A 15850-nucleotide genomic window follows, 5' to 3' on the forward strand; every position below is an offset into this window, starting at 1 on the left:
CAGATAAAATACATGCAGATTTTTTTGGCCATCTGTGTTAGGCCTCTTGCACATGACCGTCTGGCTTTTTTAGTATTTTGCGGTCCACAAAAAATACGGATGACATCCGTGTGCATTCCGTTTTTTACGGACCACCGGGCCCCTAATAGAACATTACTATCCTTGTCTGTTATGCGGACAATAATAGGACATGTTCTAACTTTGAACGGAAATGGAAGGCATACGGAGTACCTTCTGTTTTTTTTTTTGTTTTTTTTGCAGATCCATTGAAATGAATGGTTCCATATACGGAACGCAAAAAAAAACGCCTCCTATAGAGATGTGAAAAAAACTGAAAAAAATGGCAACAGCTGAACCATGCTGCAAAAATGACAACTTATGAACAAAACCAGTAGCAAACAAAAACATGTCCTGTTTTTCATATTTCCCATAGACCAGGGATGCCCAACTTGCAGCCCTCCAGCTGTTGCAAAACTACATCTCCCAGCATGCCCGGACAGCCTACAGCTATCAGGGCATGTTGGGAGCTGTAGTTTTGCAACTGCTGGAGGGTCAAAAGTTGGGCATCCCTGCCACGGACCTTCAGCTAACATCTGGTGTTTTTGCAGCAAAAAAAACATCACTAAATGCAAAAGTGCAGAAAAACATAAGAAAAAAAAACTATGGGTAAGGCATCCCCTACTGAGGCGCAACTACCTCATTATACACGTGACAATTACCTGATAACCACTAGTGAGAAAAGTTGATTGTATTTAGGTCCACAAACTACGGATCTGCAATATACAGATACTTTTCATGTGCATTCAGTATTTTTTCATTCCCATCAATAGAAAGGACTATTCTCGTCCACAATACAGACCGGAATAGGACATATTTTATCATTTTTGCAATGGCATATGTCATTGATGTGTGCATTGCCCCATACAAATACATGGGTATCTGTGCTATCTGTAAAAATGTGAATAGCACATAGTAACATAGTTGATAAGGCTGAAAAAAAGACATCTGTCCATCCAGTTCAGCCTCATGCAGATGTCCGTGAGATACCGGACTGACATTGCAGGAGCGCACGGCGTCATAGCAACCAATGACGCTGTGCGCTCCTGCAATGCCAGTCCAGTATTTCACGGACCGTGTACCACGAACGTCTGCATGAGGCTTTATCCTGCACTTGATCCAGAGGAAGGCAAAAAAACCCTGTGAGTTAGAAGCCAATTTTCCCCACTTTAGGGGAATAAAAATTCCTTCCCGACTCCAATCAGGCAATCAGAATAACTCCCTGGATCAACGACCCCTCTCTAGTAGCTATAGCCTGTAATATTATTAAGCTCCAGAAATACGTCCAGGCCCCTCTTGAATTCCTTTATTGTACTTACCATCACCACCTCCTCAGGCAGAGAGTTCCATAGTCTCACTGCTCTTACCGTAAAGAATCCTCTTCTATGTTTGTGTACAAACCTTCTTTCCTCCAGACGCAGAGGATGTCCCCTCGTCACAGTCCTGGGGATAAATAGATGATGGGATAGATCTCTGTACTGACCCCTGATATATTTATACATCGTAATTAGATCTCCCCTCAGTCGACTTTTTTCAAAGTGAATGACCCTAATGTTGATAATCTTTCAGGGTACTGTAGTTGCCCCATTCCAGTTATTACTTTAGCTGCCCCCCTCTGAACCCTCTCCAGCTCTGCTATGCCTGCCTTGTTCACAGGAGCCCAGAATTGTACACAGTACTCCTTGTGTGGTCTGACTAATGATTTGTAAAATGTTAGGATTATGTTCTTATGACGGGCATCTATGCCCCTTCTGATGCAACCCATTATCTTATTGGCCTTGGCAGCAGCTTCCTGACACTGGTTTTTACTGCTTAGTTTGTTGTTCACTAAAATTCCTAGGTCCTTTTCCATGTCAGTGTTACCGAGTGTTTTACCATTTAGTATGTACGGGTGACTTGTATTATTCCTTCCCATGTGCATAACCTTACATTTGTCAGTGTTAAACCTCATCTGCCACTTATCTGCCCAAGCCTGCAATCTATCCAGATCCCTCTGTAGCAGTACACTGTCCTCTTCAGTGTAAATTACTGTACTATTTATTCACATTAGTTTTTTCTCGTCTCTCACCCCTTTATTTATTTAATTATTAATGTACCTCTCATAATTAAAGTTTAGGATTGGTCACTATTTCCCAGGTGTCCCCCAACCTGCACGTCTGTTGTTCTGTCAGGCCTATTGGTTAATACTAAGTCCAGTATGGCCGTCCCTCTAGTCGGGTCCTGAACCAGTTGGGAGAGGTAATTGTCTTTGGTTATTGCCAAGAACCTGTTTCCTTTTATGAGATATACAAGTTTCAGTTTCCCAGTATATATCTGGGTAGTTGAAGTCCCCCATAATCACCTCATTATGATTTGCCGCCTTGTCTATCTCGTTTAGTAGTAGATTTTCTGTGGACTCTGGTATATTAGGTGGTTTATAGTAGACTCCTATTAGTAATTTATTGTTCTTTTTAGCTCCATATATCTCTACCCACAGTGACTCCACATGTTCATGTCCCTCACTTATATCTTCACGGAGTGTGGGCTTTAGACAGGACTTTACATAAAGGCAGACCCCTCCCCCTCTCTGGTTTTGGCGATCCTTTCTAAACAGACTGTAACCTTGTACATTAACTGCCCAGTCATAGCTATCATCCCGCCATTTCTCAGTTATTCCCATTAGTTCATAGTCCTCCTCACACATCACTAATTCCAGTTCCCCAGTTTTATTAATTAGTCAGGCTTCTGGCATTAGTATACATACAATTAATTGTTTTTTGTATATTTTTTACCCTACACCTTTCCTTCTGAACTGTTCTAGTCCCTCCTTTCATTCCTCCCCTAGTCCCACTACCTGTCCTCAGGTCTCTATCTGCACTATCTTCCCCTCCTATAATGTAATTCCCCTTAACCCCCAGTCCCTAGTTTAAACACTCCTCCAACCTTCTAGCCATCATCTCCCCCAAAACAGCTGCCCCTTCCCCATTGAGGTGCAGCCCATTTCTACGATAGAGCCTGTAGCCAACAGAGAAGTCGGCCCAGTTCTCCAGGAACCCAAACCCCTCCTTCCTACACCAGTTCTTGAGCCACTTGTTAATCTCCCGCTGTCTTTCTTGTGTGGCTAGTGGTAGAGGTAGTTTTTCGGAAAACACTACATTTGAGGTCCTTGCCCTAAACTTGTGACATAAATCCCTAAAATAATTTTTAAGGATGCTCCACCTACCTCTAACTTTGTCATTGGTTCCAATGTGGACCATGACTGCTGGATCTTCTCCAGCCCCTCCCAGTAATCTGTCAACCCAATCCGCGATATGACAACCTTGAGTGCCAGGAAGACAACACACCGTTCGACGATCCCGGTCTTTGTGACAGATTGCCCTATCTGTACCCCTAATAATTTAGTCTCCCACTACCAGCATCTGTCTGGCCTGCCCTGCTCTCCTGGTTCCCTGCTTACCGGAGCTGACATTCCCCTGACTGGCAGAGGAAGTGTCCGGCTGCGGCAGTGCCGTCCCTGGACTGACATCCCCCTCATCTGCTAACCGTGCAAACTTGTTTGGGTGTGACATATCAGGGCTAGCCTCCCTGGCACTCTTCACTCTGCTTTCTAACTCACTTTCCTGAGCCTCCATGGTACCACTCTCTCCTGCATCTACCCCTTAAAGTGCTTGCTCTGTGAGCAGCAAACTCTTTTCCAAATTGCCAACGCTTCTCAGTGCTGAAACTCTCCCGGTTAGATACACGATGTCCGATCCCAAACTGACAATTTGCTCACATTTTGAACAAAGATATGCACCCTCAAACGGCTGTTCCAGGACTGCATACATGTGACAGGATGTGCACTGGACTGCGCTGTCAATAATGGAACACATACTAAATGGGGATTACAATACAGTGCAGTGATAAGAATCTAACTTACTGTAGTCCCCTCCTAAAGTCCCTGAATCTAAAGTCACACACTTAATACAAACACACACTTGAAATCAAACACGCGAACGCTCACACATTTGCGTTGTTTGTCTGCTTATATTGGAGCTGCTCCCAAACTGCAGACCAGACTGCTGTTTTTTTCCCTCTAGATTCAAATTAATGAAAAATACGGTCATGTGCATGAGGACTTAATAATGGAAGCAGGCAGTGATTGCTTTCTGGGCGGATATACTGAACAGGTGATGGTGTTGGATTTTTTGCGACTTGTACTGCAATCCCCTTAATTTCTATGGGAATCGGGATCACCGCTACTCTGCGATCCTGGCTGCGACCAGTGATGCCGTGTAGCCATACCCTAAAAATCCCACATGGTCAAGCAATCCTGGATGTGAGAAGTACATTTTGAATGGCAAGATTGTAGCTCTGCAGCTGGAGCATGTAGGTGAAACTGGATGAAAGCTGTGAAAAATATATTGAATAATTATATAAAAAATCTAGTTAATTTTAGAAAAAAATACAGTCATCGTGGTCAACCAGCCATGTGCAAGGAAATGTGTCACCAAAAATTTTATCTGCCACTTAAAACCAGATTGAAACACATCTCTTCTTTTCCTAATCTGGTTTTATTTTCTGATTACAGATTTTTGTATTCTATTTTCTGAACATGATTATGGGGGCGGCCATCTTGCCTGAGCTGTTCTTAACACCATTGAGAAAGCAGCCCCGTGGTCCATAGACACAAGGGTCTGGAGCTGACCCTATTGACTTCTATGGGAGAATCTTCTAGACATGGTCTTTGACCCGTGCAGAGGTCATTGTACAAGGAAAGAGTATATAAGCTTTGACAATGACCTACTTCTAATCCTGCCTGTAATGATATCACCTCTGTTTATACATAAGCAGATAACTGCAGTAAAGTGACCAAAAAGTGGTGCCTATTACTATTCTTGGTGGTCAGTGTTTTGTATCAGTATACGGTCAAATATTGATTGTGTGAAGGAGATATAAACTGCATCCAATACCTTCTTGCAGAACAATACAAAGTGGTCATGTAAGTCTAGAAGGCAGTCACCTGCATTGTTTTGTAGTCTACAAGTGGTAGGGCAGAGGGTGGGGCGTTGAGGAAGTCTTTGAAAGGAAAGGATGGATTAGTTCCATTATTATTACAGCACAGTGTCGCTCCAGGCGTGGTGCAGCTGCTTCTCCATCCTCGGCATCTCTTACGTGAGTGTTATTCTGCATATATGGTGTACCAAGCTCAGGAGGTGAGAAATACAGGAAACTAGAGGAGCACATATCCGTCAGTCTATAATGTCTAGCTCTAATTCAGTGTAGGACACAATGGGATGGGTTGACTAGGTCTCTGATCCTAAATGACCGCATAGCTTTAGTCATGGGGATATTTGTTCTTTTCATATGATTATACTGTATATTGAGTTTTTTCTCTTACATTGCTTATATGTGAATAGCTTTTATTATGGATTTAGTAGACAACGGGGAAGATTTACTAAGCTAAATGAGCCAGAATTTGCCCCATAAAACTGGGGTATATGTCATGTACCTGATTTATTTTGTTTTACAAAATTTTTACACCGCAAAATTTTTGGAAAAGTGTCTTGAAAAATAGGAGTAGCTTGGAAAAGGGTACAGCCAAAAAGTGCGGTTTCGACACGGCCATGCTACAGTCTAGACCCATGGAGCTATACAGGCTGCGTCACCATTATCAATGCAGGTCCTAGCTAGTTAATCGGAGCCCACTGCAGGTCATACGGCTGTGCCTTGTGGTCAAATACTAAAAATGCGCCAAATTTTGGCACACAGTATTGACCTAAAGCAAGAAACTAAAAGGAGGTGTAAGAAAGAAAAAAAGTGTATAATATGTCATGAGATTCTGTGATACATTTGATGCATGTTCTGACTGATCTAGTTCAAAGCCATCTAAATGTGAGACACTGATGAGAACTCTGCCCCAATATTTGTGTTATTATTGAGACGCAAGTTGTAAAGGAAAAAAAATATTTGGAACACTGATTTTTCATAGTAAAAGGGTATTTGGATCAGGTTTGGTAATATAGATAGTTGGAGGAAATGGACTTAATTATAATAATAAATAAATAATTAATAAAATATTGCATTCTCAATTTTCATTATTCTGTTCCATTTGTCCACTTTTCGTTGTAAGGGCTCATGTGAGCCCTTACACGAAGCTACTTTTTGTCCGTGTTGAATCCGCATTTTTTGCGGATGGGATGCGGACCCATTCACTTTAAAGGAGCCGCAAAAGATGGAGATAGCACACCGCGTGCTATCCGCATCCGTATGTCCTTTCCATTGCGTCCGCAAAAATATAAAACATGTCCTTTTATTGTCGCATTATGGACAAGGATAGGACTGTTCTATTATGGGCCGCACGTTCAGTTCCACAAAATGCGGAATGCATACGGCCGGTATTTGTGTTTTGCAGGTCCGCAATTTGCGGAGCGCAAAACAGGCAACAGTCATGTGCATGAGCCCTAATTAAACTTGCTGCTACTGTTCATACAGATTAACCCTTTCACCCCTGGGAATGTTTTCACTTTTATGCATTTCTGCCTTCTAAGGCTTCCTTAACACTTAAAATTATTCTGTAGTATTTTTCCCACAAAAAAATTGACATAGAAAGGGTCATTTTTTTTTTTTTTTTTAAAGTGTGTTCTTCTTTTAGGCATTTTTATCCCTATGGAGATGAAAAATTGCTAAAAAAAAAAAAATCTAATGCTTCAACATGCTGCACTTTAAAAAAAAAAATGGCCACCAAACTGAAAAAAATGCTACTGGCAAAAAACACTTGTGTGCCCTGCATTTCATATTTCCCATAGACTTTCAGCTAATATCTGGAGCTGCCGTTTTTCAGCAAGAAATACACCAAAAATCCCAAAAAAATGCCACAAAGGCTACATGCACACGAACGTTGTATGTTTACGTGTCCGTTCCATTTTTTTTTTGCGGATAGGATGCGGACCCATTCAATTCAATGGGTCCGCAAAAAATGCGGACAGCACACCGTGTGCTGTCCGCATCAGTATGTCTGTTCCGTAGCCCGGCAAAAAAATAAAACATGTCCTATTTTTGTCCGTTGTAGGCATTGTTACAATGGATCCGCAAAAATAAAAAACGGATGGCATATGGATTTCATCAGGTTTTTTTTTTGCGGATCCGCAATTTGTGGACTGCAAAAGACATACGGTCGTGTGCATGTAGCCAAAAAGTGCAGAAAAACTCCTAAGGGCGCATTCACAAAACTGTATGTATTTTGCGGTCTGCAAAACGCGGATCCTCAAAAAGTACAGATGATGTCGTTGAGATATCATGTTGCATCTGTTTTTCTTGCGGACCCATTGTAACAATGCCTATTCTTGTCTGCAAAACTAACAAGAATAGGACATGTTCTATCTTTTTTGCAGGGCTGCGGAACTGACATATGATGTACTGTCTGCACACAGTGTATTTTGTGTGGCCCCATTAAAATGAATGCGTATTGGATTTGGAGATAAAATACAGTCGTGTGAATGGGGCCTAAGTGTGATTTTTTTTTTTTATTTCTTAGTGTCTTGGCCTTTCTTCTTATTAAAAAATTTTTTGTAGGTCTTATTTAGGGAATAATGGTTAGAAACAGGGGGAAATTTTTTTTTTGCATTTTTCTGGTTTTGTTTTCAAATATTGCACCCAAAAATATATCATGTCAAATCTGTACATTGTGTAACATATACATCGCTATAGTGCCAGCAATAAAGACTCCATTATAGTTTTACATGCATCTCCTTCCTTAGGCTTCATTCACACGTCCGCAAAATGGGTCCGCATCCTTTCCGCAATTTTGCGGAATGGGTGCGGACCCATTCATTCTCTATGGGGACGGAATGGATGCGGACAGCACACAGTGTGCTGTCTGCAGCCGCAATTGCAGAGCGCGGCCCCGATTTTGGGTCCGCAGCTCCGCAAAAAGATAGAGCATGTCCTATTCCTGTCCGCAGCTTGAGGACAAGAATAGGCATTTCTATGGGGGTGACGGGCTGGTGTGTTGCGGACCCGCAATTTGCGGGTCCGCAATACACCACGGACGTGTGAATGCAGCCTTATACTTTAGATGCAGCCTCTGTACATGCATGATAATCATCCAGGTACAGAATGGATGTAGTAAAGGCATAAAAGCAAATAGGATCTGGGTCAAACAGACAAAAAAAGTGATGGCTGTGGGCTATTATTGGATGTGAAATTGAGTGAAATTAGTGTATTAATTCATGATGTACACTATGCCTAATGTGTTTATGTCAAGCAGGATGTCTAATACTAGTGTGTGTCGATTCAAAGAGGTGTGCACTTCATGTATTATGAATATAATGATCACGATAATGAAACTATTGCTATAATACTATTAAAGCCTCATTCACACATCAGTGTTTCACGGACGTGCGCTGTACATGTTCTTCACGGACAGCACACGTCCCCATTTATTTTAATGTGTGTATTCAGACATCAGTGTTTTTATCATGGATGCATGCTCCATTTTGTCCGTGTTCACGGATCCATTACGTCCATTATAGTCTATGGGTCCGTGAAAACCACGGATGCCATCCGTGTTGCATCCATGTTTCACGGATTATTAAGAATAGATGCTTTAAAAAAAAAATTTCAGCTGTTCAGTGTCAGTGAAAGGCCTCATGCACACGACCGTTGTGTGCATCCGTGGCCGTTGTGCCGTTTTCCGTTTTTTTTCGCGGACCCATTGACTTTCAATGGGTCCGTGGAAAAATCGGAAAATGCACCGTTTTGCAGCCGCATCCGTGATCCGTGTTTCCTGGCCGTGAAAAAAATATGACCTGTCCTATTTTTTTCACGGCCAACGGTTCACGGACCCATTCAAGTCAATGGGTCCGTGAAAGAACACGGATGCACACAAGATTGGCATCCGTGTCCGTGATCCGTGGCCGTAGTTTAGTTTTTATACAGACGGATCCGAAGATCCGTCTGCATAAAGCTTTTTCAAAGCTGAGTTTTCACTTCGTGAAAACTCAGAACCGACAGTATATTCTAACACAGAAGCGTTCCCATGGTGATGGGGACGCTTCTAGTTAGAATACACTACAAACTGTGTACAAGACTGCCCCCTGCTGCCTGGCAGCACCCGATCTCTTACAGGGGGCCGTGATCAGCACAATTAACCCCTTCAGGTGCGGCACCTGAAAGGGTTAATTGTACTATCATATCCCCCTGTAAGAGATCAGGGCTGCCAGGCAGCAGGGGGCAGACCCTCCCCAGTTTGAATATCATTGGTGGCACAGTGCGGCCCCCCCCTCCCTCTATTGTAATAATTCGTTGGTGGCACAGTGTGCGCCCCCCCCCCTCCCTCCCTCCATTGTAATAATTCGTTGGTGGCACAGTGTGCGCCCCCCCCCCCTTCCTCCCTCTATTGTAATAAATCGTTGGTGGCACAGTGTGCGCCCCCCATTGCCCCCCCCCCCCCCCTCCCTCTATAGCATTAACAACGTTGGTGGCCAGTGTGCGGCCTCCCATCTCCCCCCCCATCATTGGTGGCAGCGGAGTTCCGATCGGAGTCCCAGTTTAATCGCTGGGGCTCCGATCGGTAACCATGGCAACCAGGACGCTACTACAGTCCTCGTTGCCATGGTTACTTAGCAATAGTACAATAGTTGAAGAGTCATACTTACCTGCTGCTGCGATGTTCTTGTCCGGCCGGGAGCTCCACCTACTGGTAAGTGACAGTGACAGGTCTGTGCGGCGCATTGCTAAATGAACCGTCACTTACCAGTAGGAGGAGCTCCCGACCGGACACGAACATCACAGCTCCCAGGTAAGTATGAATCTTGTACTATTGCTAGTAACCCGCTGCCACCAATGATCGGGGGGGGGGGCGCAAGATGGGAGGCCGCACACTGGCCACCAATGTTGTTAATGCTATAGAGGGAGGGGGGCCAATAATTGCCACCAACGATTTATTACAATAGAGGGAGGAAGGGGGGGGGGGGCGCACACTGTGCCACCAACGAATTATTACAATAGAGGGAGGAAGGGGGGGGGGGCGGGGGGGGGCACACTGTGCCACCAACGAATTATTACAATGGAGGGAGGAAGGGGGGGGGGGCCGCACTGGCCACCAATGATATTCAAACTGGGGAGGGGGGGGGTCTGCCCCCTGCTGCCTGGCAGCCCTGATCTCTTACAGGGGGATATGATAGTACAATTAACCCCTTCAGGTGCGGCACCTGAGGGGTTAATTGTGCTGATCACGGCCCCCTGTAAGAGATCGGATGCTGCTAGGCAGCAGGGGGCAGTCATGTACACAGTTTGTAGTATATTCTAACTAGAAGCGTCCCCATCACCATGGGAACGCCTCTGTGTTAGAATATACTGTCGGAAATGAGGTTTCACGATCTAACTCATATCCGACAGTATATTCTAACATAGAGGCGTTCCCATGGTGATGGGGACGCTTCAAGTTAAAATATACCATCGGATTGGAGAAAACTCCGCTCTGATGGTATAAAGGGGACTCCGGACTTTACATTGAAAGTCAATGGGGACGGATCCGTTTGAAATGGCACCATATTGTGTCAACGTCAAACGGATCCGTCCCCATTGACTTGCATTGTAATTCAGGACGGATCCGTTTGGCTCCGCACGGCCAGGCGGACACCAAAATGACTTTTTTTTTCATGTCCGTGGATCCGCCAAAAATCAAGGAAGACCCACGGACGAAAAAACGGTCACGGATCACGGACCTACGGACCCTGTTTTTGCGGACCGTGAAAAAAAACGTTCGTGTGCATGAGGCCAAACACGGATGCAACATGGACAGCAATAAACGGACCCAAAACGGATCCTTCACGGACGCATCCCTGACCGCCTGCTCACGGATTTGAGCACGGACGTGTGAATGAAGCTTAACTTATATTGATAAAATAATTGTTAGTATCCTATAGACCCTGCCTAAATCTTCAATACCTTACCTATGTGTCATCTGTACATCACAATATCACAAAAATGCTGCAGTTATGGAAAATCGCTGTAGAAATGCTGCTTTGTTGCCACATTTTTGTATTATTGTTGTGTTCTTGACTTGATTTTAGCATAAATAGCTTCAGAAAAACAATTAGACAAATCCTTACCAACTTGAGAAGCAGTTTTGTAATTTAAAAAAAGTACAAAATCAACAAATAAAGTATACGGCAAAAATAATCATAATCACTTGCCCTACACAGTTAAGAAAAAAAATTAAATGACAGTTACACTTTAAAACTTTTTCTTCCAAATGCACACATGCTCTGGAAGTGATATCTAATGGAGCTTCAGTTGGCCTGTGAGTTACTTAAGCCTGGGGCCATTTCTGTCTGGGAGTTTTGTGATATGCTAGAAGCCAGTTCTGTCAACTAGTGATGTTGGACCTTGGGCCGGTAGTGGCTAGCCCAATGAAAAGAATGGCAGTGGGCAGGAGGCTAGAAGGCAGGACTTCAGCCCGGAGGCTAGAAGGCTGGACATTAGCCCTGAGGCAAAGCTGTGCAGAGGTTCACCTAGTGTGCTTGAGTGAGTCTCTGGAGGGGAGCTTGCTGCTTTGCTGAGAAAGGCCTGGTTGTCACAGAAAAGAAACGGAAACCCACACCAAAAACTGTGTTTCACTTGGTGTAGTCAGAATGAGAAAGCCCCTGAGCCATTGGAAGAGTCTCCAAGGATGGAGAAACTCTGTGAGGAGTTGGGGCACATGTAGACAGAGTGATGGAGATGAAAGAAAACGCTAAAGCCTCAACTGCTGCATTAGAAGCAAAAAAGGATAAAGAAGGGAGTAGCAAGTGAGGAGGGCTGTTTGGCACTAGTGGAGGTGGTATGTGGATGCGGGAAAGCAAACCAACGGGAAACATCAAATCTTTTACTAGGCCAAGGGACATTGGTTCCTTGCCATGATATACAGTACAAGGGTGAAGAGGCCTTTGCTCAACAGACTGCTTTAAAATGTGTTACGGGCAGTGGGTGTGGAACCAATGTGCCAACTAACCGGTTTGACTTAGGTCTAAGCCTAAGGGCGTGATCGGGGTTTCGCCTGGTGTTCATCCTTTCACCCTTATACAGGGATCTTGCCTTCTCAGCAGGGGAGCCACCAGGCCACTGCCTCTTGGAATAGTCCCAGTGTAGTTGGCAGTGCAAGGCACCAAGTGGTCATGCTATACTCATAGTTAGGAAACAGGCAGTGGCCAGGGCAGGCAGCATATGTAGGAATCTGTAAAAACAAGTCCAAGGTCAGGGGAGGCAGCAAAGGGTCAATATGTTGAACAAGCTAAGGTCAGAGTTGGTAGATAAGTAGAGGTCGGTACATAGACAAACAGAACAGCACACCTTCATTGGTTGCTAGGAAACTAAGAAAGCTATAGTTTACACACCCTCCTCTAGGGAAAGGTGCCTAAAATAACCTGAAGTGTCCAGCTATTGGCTGGAGGAAACTAGGGTGCACACCCCATAGAGACAGCCTGGGAGCCTTCACAGGGAAGTGCTGGCTGCGGCCTGCAGAAGCCATGTGGGACGTGGGTGGCCAGACTCTTTGCTGGAAAGCAGCAAGGGCAATCAAGTCTGGGTTGCCAGCAAAGAAGGGGAAGAGCCGTAAGTTTGGCGCCCAAACCTGCCAAATACCGGCCCAAATTTACTCAGTATTAAGACTAGTTCATACAACAATCAGGACTAAATTGCCACAGGTAAAAGGGAATTTGTGTCGGCCAACTCCACAGGAAAAACATGTTGGGCGGGGGGGGGGGGGGGGGGCAACTGCATGCAGCTGACTGAATACAGCCACCTGCTGCAACAGTGACCAACCTTATCCATTGAGATACTGTCATATTTTAATTTAGATACTATTAACAAAACTGCTAATTAGGGGGGTTTATTATTTAACTAGCAGAAGGACCCGGCTTCACATGGGTATATTTCATCTATTTAATTAAATTTTTGTGTGTGTAGTTAAAAGATAGACTAGATAGTATCCACTATAACAGTGACAGCTACAGTACCCTGCCCCTTTAACAGTGACCTCCACAGCAGCCTGCCCCCTTAACAGTAACATCCACAGCGCCCTCCCCTTTAACAGTGACCACCACAGCGGCTGTCCCTTTATTAGTGACCTTCACAGTACCCCATCTCGTTAACAGTGATTTCCACAATAACTCACCCCCTTAACAGTGACCTCTAAGGACCTCTGTTCCCTTAAAATGTAACCTCCACAACACTCTCTAAAGCACCGCGCCCCTTAACACTGACCTCCATAGCGGACCGTCCCCTTAACTGTGACCTCCACAATTCCCTGCCCCCTTACAGAGACCTCCACAGCGCCCGCCCCTTTAACAGTGACCCCCACAGCATCCCGCCCCCTTATCAGTGACCTCCACAGCAGCCCGCCCCTTTTACAGTGACCTCCACAGCATCCTGCCCCCTTAACAGTGACCTCCACAGCAGCCCGCCCCTTTCTCAGTGGCTGCCCCTTTATTAGTGACCTCCACAGTACCCCATCTCCTTAACAGTGATTTCCACAACACCACATCCACTTAACAGTGGCCTCAACAGCAATTTGCCCCTTAACACTGACCTCCATAGCGGACCGTCCCCTTAACTGTGACCTCCACAGCAGCCTGCCCCTAGAGTGCCGTTTTAGGCCGGACAGTCAAGCTTTCAGACTCCCTGTCCTCCGTCCGGTGCAGGGCCTGGACGGACACAGGGATGTCCTTTTGAACAGCTCACTCTCAGACAGCAGCACTGTGCTGTCTGAGCGTGAGCTGCAGGGAGAAAGTCACAGTGTCATCCACAGCGCCCTGCCCCTTTAAAGGGAATCTGTCACCTAGTTTGAGCATATTAAACTGTTAACATAGCAATGTTCAATAAAGTACCTTCATTCCAGCATGGGTCCTCGTTCTTTTATTCAAGTTTTCATTTTGCTAAAAAAGCGATTTTGCAGATTTGCAAATTAACCTTCAAGGTGCCCAGAGGGGCGTTATTACTCTCCTCTAGTGCCCAGTAACGCCTCCCTGCAGTGCCCAGCCGGCCTTTATTTCAAGCCCAGCACACCTCCTAAATTTACTCCCACATCCGAGCCGAACGGCACCGCCCCCTCCGCTACGTCATATAATTTATTCACCCCACGATCCTTGCGTCCTCCTTTCTTGCCCCTGAAATCTCGCGCAGCCGCAGTATCGCTGACTGCCTGCGCCTGTCCGATCCTACGGCTCCTGAGGCAACAGCGCTCTGATTACGTCACTGGGCTTAGCGCATGCCCAGTGACACTATTGAGGCTGTTGCCCTCAGGAGCCGTAAGGATCGGACAGGCGCAGGCAGTTGGCGTTTCGTCTGGTGACCGACCACTCCCCTGGATGAGCCAGGCCAAGGACAGAAATGCCCGGGTCACCCGGTGGTTTCTGTCTTTGCAAAATTTCGAATTTTCGGTGGAACACAGGGAACACTGTTTAATGTGTGTCCACCCCCTCAGGGTTGAACGAAGGGGGGAGGTATGTAGGAAGGAACAAGGGGCCATCATTGATGGTCGGTACGTGTCACCTCGGTGAGGTAAGAGCCGTTTTTTTTTCCTGAAGTGTCATTATTGCAGATTGCAGTCTGACACTTCAGCTGTTTAGAATGGCTGTTGAGCTGATCTGTGACGGCTCTTACGTTCCAGGCCAGGTCTTGGCAGGCTTATAGAAGCAGTCAGCACTATCAGGTGGGTGGATTTTCCTCCATCTGACAGTGAAGCTGTGGAGTCCTCTAGGCTGAAGACTGCAAACAGGCATGCAGGCCGCCTGAAAGCCTGCCAGTGAACTATTCTGTGGCTGAGCATTCAACCAGGTGTGAACCGACACCTAGGATTCCAGGTGAACATTGTTTTGTTTTTGCTGTGTGTGAACAAGAACCAAGACTGTTAGGTTTTGCTGAGTGTGAATAAAACAATGAAGTTTGATTTACAACCTGGTTCCTTGCCTCTTTACTGCGTCCGCTAACCTGTCAACCGGAGCAAATCCCCACACCACACAAGGGTGGTGATATACACATAGAATTATTTTTGAATTCAGTCATTAGAGACCTCTGTGATCTACCAAAGATACTCATACACAAAAACTATACATATAAAGAAATGGAAGGCCTGAAGAATTTAGCCGATAATAAGAACCTGATAATAAAACCCAACGTAATCAGGTTAGGGACATCTTGAATCCGTATTGGTCCCTCCTCAAAACAGATCCTGACCTAAAAGACTATTTAGCGGATTCTCCCTCTATTACATTTCGTAGGGGTAGAAATATTGGGGACACTCTTGTACATAGTCATTATGATCCCCCAATAAAAGAAACCTGACTAGGGTGACTAGGAGGTTCCAGACATGGGATCGCCCCTATCGGGGCGACCATTCCGTTTTTAGGCAGGTATTAAATAGAAATAGGAAAAGAGGTAGGGATATTTTCTTTTATTTTTCTTAATCTCCTATATAATATCTATTAGTAGGAGGTGGTACCAAGCGATTTTACATTATCTTGATATTAAAAGTTAAGATTTAGTGGTGTTTTTTCTGTGATACTTATTTCTTCTTACTCCACTGTGTCTGCTATCTGACCATCTGACGGTTGACTAGTCAGAGCTGTAACTGAACTCCTATAGCAATTCCCCAAGGACTCAATCTCAAAAATAACAACTATGTAGAACAATCTAATTGGCATGCTATCTTACCTAATGAAGGGCCTCTGAGGTTTTGAAATTATATGATTTAGGGTCCATTCACACATCCGCAACCGTTTGAGCAAATTCTGTCCGGCACTATAATAGAAATGCCTTTTCTTGTCCATGGTTGAGGACAAGAATAGGACAT

General features: G+C 44.9%; 1 protein-coding gene across 1 annotated transcript in view; it reads left to right on the plus strand.

The window, feature by feature from the left end:
• The first annotated feature begins 5158 nt into the window (after positions 1-5158).
• LOC120995318 overlaps positions 5159-15850 on the plus strand; it is a 98997-nt gene continuing 88305 nt past the window's right edge. The window contains exon 1 of the mRNA XM_040424441.1: positions 5159-5231. Within this exon, the coding sequence (XP_040280375.1) occupies positions 5211-5231 (21 nt within the window). The 5' untranslated portion in view covers positions 5159-5210. The remainder of the gene's footprint in view (positions 5232-15850) is intronic.

Source organism: Bufo bufo, chromosome 3 (genome assembly GCF_905171765.1).
Source record: "Bufo bufo chromosome 3, aBufBuf1.1, whole genome shotgun sequence".
NCBI lineage: Eukaryota > Metazoa > Chordata > Amphibia > Anura > Bufonidae > Bufo > Bufo bufo.